Below are 7,761 nucleotides of genomic sequence, written 5' to 3'. Positions count from 1 at the left end.
GTGGACATACATACTTTAAAGTGAATAATCACATGAGTGTGTGTATGTGCGTGTCTTATTCTCCATGAACCTTTCCACCCTGCGTAGCCGAGCAGCCTTTCTTACCCGTGTGTAACATCATCATCAGGGAGAATACGATGAGACACACCTTGATCTCTGATCTTCTTTCGTCAGAATATGTGCGTGTTTGTGTGAGTGCGTGTGTGCAGATAAAGGTATTTGTGTAGCATCAACCTGGCCCTACGGAGGCCAGTGTCAGTCGTTGCCAGTTCTTTAAACTCTTAATGCAGATTTATTAACAGTACCTACCAAGCATCAAAAGCCCCACACACACGCACACACACACACACACACTCACACTCACACTCACACACACAACCGCTGACTGGGCAATGTGTGTGTAGGAAGCATCAAACAGCCAGTGATAAGAAAAAGGGAGAGTGGGAGGTTGCGCTCGGTACGCACCAACGTGTCTGCAGGCACGTACGCTCATGTAGATGCAGGGCAAAGGAAGGTTGCAGCATAGGACTTGTGTGTGTATGTGTGTGTGTGTGCATGCGCGCATGCGTGCGTGTGCGTGTGTGTGTGTGGAGGCTACTTGAGAATTATCAAATGACTAGGGGAGTAAGAGACACCAAAGGAGCGTAGGAAAGGACGAGGAGAGAGATGGAGGGTAGCAGAGGTAGAAGAAAAAGGTGTGTGTATGTTACCTTTCAGGTCCGGAGCGAAGCTGGGTGTTAGGAGGGTTGGGGTGGTGGGATGGGAGGTGATTGGTTGGGTGGTGGGAGTGGGAGAGACCGTGGAAGTAACTGACACATTATCTACAGACAGACAGGGGATGGGATAACACACATACACAAATGCTATTATCTACAACATGCAGTGACATTTCAACAACGGCGTTGCAAGGTTTCATAGCAAAGTTACTACAGCCTATTAAACATGACACATGCTTTATTACTGTGAATATTAATTGAGTTTCTTTGCTGCTCTACCTTAGCATCCTGCTCGATAATCATTGGATGTAGTCTCTGACCCAATGAGTTTTGAGATGAAGGAGATGTAAAATACAAGAACTGCAGGAAAGACTTATTTCAAACACGCTGATCAGCAATTGAGGCTGATGCCATTTCGATACTAGAGACAAATGCTCCTAATTATTTCCCCAAATTGACCGTGTGTGCAAAATGAAATCGATCTCCACCTCTGACAACTGATAAGGACAAGGACTAACGATGTTCTCTGGCAGGCCTGTATGCCGGCTGTGGAGTGTTTACAATGGTGGACCGTGCTTGAAAACAGAGGCTGAAGGGAATCATACCTGGCAGACTGACATTCATCTATGAAGCAATAGGAATATGTAGGAACACATTCTCTATCACCGACACATTTTCTACGGCACAATGGCAGGAAGACAGAGACATTGTCTGTGACAGATGCATTCCCAATGGAGCAGTGCCATGCAGGGACTGTCTCATTCAATGCAGAACAATAGCTTGGATCTTGACACATTCTCTGAATCAATGGCTGAGACACAATGGTAGGTGGAGAGGTAGAAAGAGACAAGTTCATACTGCCATTAAAGACAAAAAATAATGGCTGACAAGAACTAAAAGGGAAAGATGGAAGAGTGGGTGTGAATTTGTGTCTGTGTGTGCATCAGCACTCTAAGAGTGAACAGCATGCCACTTCATCAAACAATCTCTGTAAAACCACAACTTGCGAAGTAGTCGACACACACGCACATCTTGTTTTAAAATACATAAAAGCTTGCGTGCACACACACCCAGACCATATGTTTGTGCACTTTTACACACACGTGCATTATTGGCTGGACACCGCCACAAAAGGCATACAGAACACGCGCACACGCACACACACGCACACGCACACACGCACACACACACACACACACACACACACACACACACACACCCTGCCCTTTCTGCTCAGGAGTAATTTATTGGTAAGTATTCCTCTGTCTCCTCTCTCCCTTTCTCCCAGTGGCCCTGAGATCATCAATCTCTTTTTGCACTCTTCTTATGTCAGCAATATACCCTCCCCCCTCCTGAATTTATTTTTTGCTTCTTCAAGCCCAGCCCTGGTCTCTGCGCTGCGAAGAAATATTACATGATCTGTAGCGTGTTTTGTGGGAAAGACAAAGAGATGAGCAGAGTTTTCTGTGAAGTAAAGTGTGAGAGAGTGAGGGGGAGTGACCAGATGAAGAGAAAGAGACACTTATGAGCATGTGTGTCTGTTGGTGCTCTCCTCTTTGAAAGCATTTATGTTGCATGTGCGTGTGAACACAAGCACGTGGTTGTCACTTGAGCCTGAGGATTAATGGCCGAGGTTGCTGCACTAATTAACTGGACGCTGATTAATTTCTCTTGGCTATCACGGATGACCTAAAAATTGTCAAACTTTTTCTTATCGTTTTGCCGTCATCCCTCACTTCTTTTTCCTTGTTCTTCTTCAACCATACTCTCCTCCGCTCATTTGCACCCCCTCCCTCCTTTACTTTCCATCACTCGGCTGCCTCTGTGGCTTCACTCCTCTCCTCAACTTAATTAAGGAGAATGCCATACAGCTGTCGTCCTCTTGGCCGATAGCGTCCTTTTTTTCTCCCTACATCATATTGTTATTCATTAACACTATATGGCTGCCAATCAGGCACACAGCCCATGTTATTTCCAGGGACGGATGTGGCGGCACTTGGGATAATGACGTTCCTCCTCCTATCTCATGCTCACAGAAGTGTGCCTGAGGCTACTCCGCCGCCATTTTGGATGAGCCCCGTTATTCTTTCATGTTCGTTGTTCCTGATTATAAGGGCTTTGCCCAAGAGCAGCGGTGGCTCCAGCTGTCAGTCAGAGCACTGAATGCTGGACACTGGTCAGGGGTCCACTGCGGAGTCTATTAAGGCCGGCGCTGATTGGCTGAGGACTCATCCAACATTCACTTAGACACGATGTCATGTGTGGAGCGAAACTGCCAAAATGTTCCGTGGATTATCTCCGTCTAGTTCCCTCTGCCACTAGCCCCGAACCTTTTTCCACTTTCATTCTCATTCCATGTATTTTGAAAGTCTCACTTCATTAAATGGAGGACTGTGTTTTTCATTCCAATTATCCTGACGGCTCATTACAACAGCCGAGGAGACACAGACTAATCCCTGGTCACCTAGCTTCCCTCTCTATCGCACCGTGTACCCATCATTTCATCTTCCTATCACTCCCATATGAAACTTTCTATAAAACCATTAGTCTCTCTATTCTTCCTGTGCCCTCTTCTCGGCTCTATTTTACCAAAATGCACACACACACACACACACACACACACACACACACACACACACACACACACACACACACACGCACACGCATATAAGTGTGTTACATATATGCAAACTAACATCTGTACCTCTCTCTTCTTTGTTCTTTTTCTCTCCATCTCCCACACTCTCTCATGCAATTCAATTCTAATGGGTTTTATTGGCTCGGCGATTCATCTGAGTGCAGCAGCTCAGTTCAATTACATAAGAAAGCCCTCTGGAATTTCACCAGACAATCAGCAACACTCTCCTCCAGTCACATGCACAGACACTCACATGTACCTTTGCGTATATACATACATTCAAATAAAATCAAATCCAATTTCTCCATAACAATGAGGGCACAGAGATGAAACAACCAACAGTGGACACATCCATTTCACATTGCGGGAATACTTGCTATGTGTGTGTAATGCGTGTGACTGTGTGCGCTTTGTTATTCATTCAAAACAATTTCTCACATTTACATCATTAGTGACTTTCTGAAAGTTTCAAAAAGTTAATTTCATCCTTTTATATGCAGTCTTTCTCTCAATCAAAAACACACACACGCATGCACACGTACATGCACGCACACACACAGACGCGCGCACACACGCACTCGCACACACAGTCAAATAAAGCTCAGCTCCAGTGCATCCTGGGCCCTGGAGAGTTTCCCACCTCTCGTTCTCTGTTCTCCTGCGCCAGCATTAAGGCCGTCTCTTCTCATAAAGTGGCAGCGCCTAAAGCACCTGTGACAAATTGGCAGCCACTTTTGCCTGAGTTTGTACTCTATGTACAGACCCTGATGGCAGATAACTCCCGCAGAGGGAAGGTTGACACGAAATGAGCAGGAGAGAGACAAGAGGGAGCACTGGTAGTTTTCCTGCACCTGCGATAAAACAGTTTCTTTTCTGCCGACTCATCCTTTACAACACGCATCCTCAGCGCTCCCACCTTGCCCCTCTTCCTTCCCCAGTGCACCCGGATTCCCTCGAGGGAGGCTGGGAGTAACTAAACCAATATTCCATTTATCTGACAGGTTGTGGTAGTGCATGTTAACCTGTGTTCGACCTCCATCGCCCTTCTTGTCTTCCTTTTCATCCGTCCATCACTTCCTCCCACCTTCTCTCCCCTTCCCACTTCCCTCCATCTATCCCCACCAACTCCTCACTCAGTTACACTCACTGCTTTGTGCCATATTCTAAGAAACCTCAGCCTTCTTTGAGTAAAGACATTGAACTGCAGCTGAACCGAGAACAGAGGGCAAACCCGTGGCAAGGTGAAAAACCGTTAAAAGGGTGTGTGAGAAGGGGAGAGAGGAAGAGGAAGTGGACAGGAGGTGTAAAAGAGGTGAGAACAACGGGCTGAGTCAAACAGAGTACGGATGTCGAGGAAAGAAATGGGGATTTGGAGAGAAAAGGCAAGGAGAGAGAACAACTGAGAGAAGACAATGAGAGATGGATGGAGAGGTTGAAATAGCTGTGACTAAAACAAAAGAATAAGAAAAGCAGCAACAATGAGGCTGTATCTTTTTTTTATTTTTATCACTAGTCTTTAGGAATAAGCATAATAAGAGCTTTGTTACAAAATGAGATATCCACAGTTTGAAACCAAAAAAAAAGAAAGGAAAAAAGAGACACCTACAATAACAGCGTGGGTTCTGGCAAGCAAAAAATAAGCACTCTGTTTTAAAGTTATGAGTCATATTAACATAATCTACAGAATGCAATCATATTCATTTTTAATATCAAGTGATGAACTTGGTGTTCAATCATCAGAAGATAGAATTAATTTAGAACATTTTTAATCAACCTTATTGGTTTATTTGCATTAGCATTGAAGTATAGCAAACACACTGTGTTATAATAATCAAAAAGACAAGTTTCACTGGAAACATCATAGCCTGATTGAAGGAGTTCAGTTAATATTTCTTGCAAGAGAATTACCACCACGTTAATCAGATTATTAGCTGTGGTTTAGAGGAAAATCAAAAGTGACTTTTGGTCGTCTTCAGATTAATATGATGGCTGAATCAACATCTCTGAGCTCTTTGAGATAAGGTTTGAAACAATCTGCCTGGTGGGCGAGTACATATTTTTTTTTATAACTACAGCAAACCACCACTGATACGGGGATACAGCAGGAGGATTTAGGAAGCTGATTGCTGGAAATCCGTGGTGCAGAGCAAAGGAGTTGAAGCCTGGCTTATGTTGGTTATGTGGATTTCTGGTCTTTTATGGATTTTGGTCGAAGCAAGATTCCTTGCTTTAAATGTAGCCCTTTTATAATAAGAGAGGATAAGAAGAAGAAGAAAAAAAACAGCAAGATAAATGAAATTGATGACCAGCATGGAGAAACGGCATGAAATAAAAAAGATAAATGACGAAATGTAGGAAAGACGAAATGGCAGACAGAAGATCAAATGAAGAAGACAGCTAAAAAATGGTGAGTGAGGAAGCTGAGGAGGAGGGAAAAAGACAGAACATTTTTCTACAGAGGTGGCATCGCACATCAAAGCTCGACATGTCTAACCTTCCAGGATAGCTGAGAGAGAGAGAGAGAGACAGACAGAGCGAGAGACAACGGGAGAGGGAGGGCGGGTGTGGATGTCACCTTTCATCTTGCCACTGTTGCCACCCTTGATGCCGGTGGAAAGCTGCCATTATGTGTGCCGTTTGATGCAGTGCTTGTACAAGAGTGCGTGATTGTTGTGTGTGCATGTGAGAGAGAGAAAGAGAGTGTTAGTGTGGTAGATAGATGAGGGGGCGCTAACCAAAAGCAGCCCAAAAATGTTACATAACATATCGTGCTTCTGCTCCCTCTATCTGTCCATCTGCTTCTAATCTCCAATTCAGGTGAAATGACGGGAGCATTCAGAAGGGGGAGAGCAGCCTAAACAAAATAAAAGGTAAATCTGCTGAGTGACAGTGGTGTAATTAGGCCACGGTTTGGATGCGAAACCGTAGAAGCCTCTAATGATGAGCTGGCTTTGCTGCTGTCCTATTAAAAAACCCCAAATTTCAATTTTGTCCCTGTTTGACTGCAAGTTTACTCAGTTGTTTCATGAGTGGATTACGCAACATTAACACACATCGAAAACCTTGTTTTCAAAAAAAAATGTGCTTCAAACTCGGGGAGAAAGTTGGCCAATTTGTCACATTTTCTGAAAAGTAACTATCGTGGTAACAAGATTTCCAGTGATGTTGCACTGTCGTCTTCTTTGAGCCACGGTGCGCAGCCTATCTGGGTCAACCTTCATTAAGAATTTAGCAACCACCAGTGAATCGAGGTGCAACATCTTGGAAAACTTGTAAAGGCTGACAACAAAAGCCCCTTACCCGCATTGTCCTCCCGCCTATGATACTTCTGCTCAAGCAACAAGCAAAGTTGATTAGCCTGAATCTTAAATGCAACAAATCTTACGATGTAACATGCAAGATTTCAACAGATTGCATTAATGCTTTGCAGTGTGTCTGTTGTCTTTGTCTCCTTCACATCAGCTTGCGTTGGGAAATTCATTCAGATGTCAAAACATCTCAAATCTTTAATTATTGCACTTGACTGGTAACGTTACTCTGAATTCCCGGACGAGAGGATTGGGTCACAGGGGACAAGATAAATTGGTTCTTTACAAGCGATAGTCTGAATAATTATGTTGCTGACTAGTATCTGAACTACATATTCTTGAGGAATCAATATCTCTGTTGCATTGATTCAGGAGGAGGTTTAGCAGAGGTTTCCTGCTGCGTACCGAATCAGAAAAACAAAATAAAGCCGAAAGACAGATGAGACAAGCGTCAGGATTTAATGGGTCTGTCGCCCAGCGCCAGAATAGCCAGACACCACAGACACTGTTGGAAGATAAAAGGATCGATAAAATTAAAAAGATTTCGCAAAAACAATAACATCTAAACACAAGAACAAGAAATGTAACAAACAAAAGAGCTATTGAACGTAAAATTATTCCTAACAGTGAACAATTACCTGGGAAACTACAACCGGGAATGAAAACAATGGAGAAAAGGAATTAATGGAGCAATCTTTTCAAGCACACACAAAAACTTGCAACAACTGTCAGTCAACTACTCACCATACACCAGTAGGGTGTAATGGTCGGCAGCGCGTCCAAAGTTGTTCTGGGCCTGGCACAAGTACGTCCCGTTGTGTGATTGGCTAAGACGGGAAATCTGGAAGGTGGGGCCAGAAATCTCGGCCCTCTCCGGTAAGGTTTCGTTAATCTTGGACCACTGAATGTTTCTGGGCCTGACGAGGAGAAAGAAAGGTTTAATGTCAAAAGCACTGAAACAATGTCAATCAATTACAATGGTTTTTTAAAATTGATTAATTGTTGAAAGCAATTTTCAAACAAAGAAGTCCAACATTTGTAGTTTGCAGCTTCTCGGCTGTGAAGATGCTATATAGTAATAATAATAATAATAGTTTCA

General features: G+C 43.7%; 1 protein-coding gene across 1 annotated transcript in view; it reads right to left on the bottom strand.

Moving 5' to 3' along the window:
- Positions 1 to 424: 424 nt before the first annotated feature.
- Positions 425 to 7,761, bottom strand: part of LOC137787307 (cell adhesion molecule 4-like) — a gene marked incomplete at its 5' end in the record, with an annotated part of 19,086 nt that continues 11,749 nt past the window's right edge. Inside the window, 2 exons of the mRNA XM_068579632.1 lie at positions 425 to 821; positions 7,407 to 7,579. Of these exons, the coding sequence (XP_068435733.1) occupies positions 595 to 821; positions 7,407 to 7,579 (400 nt within the window). The remainder of the gene's footprint in view (positions 822 to 7,406; positions 7,580 to 7,761) is intronic.

Source organism: Clinocottus analis, unplaced genomic scaffold, assembly GCF_023055335.1.
Source record: "Clinocottus analis isolate CAN_PGR_092001 unplaced genomic scaffold, fCliAna1.0.p SCAF_168, whole genome shotgun sequence".
NCBI classification, from domain to species: Eukaryota; Metazoa; Chordata; class Actinopteri; order Perciformes; family Cottidae; genus Clinocottus; species Clinocottus analis.
Note: the sequence above shows the minus strand (reverse complement) of the source record. Positions and strands in the feature narration are given on the sequence as shown.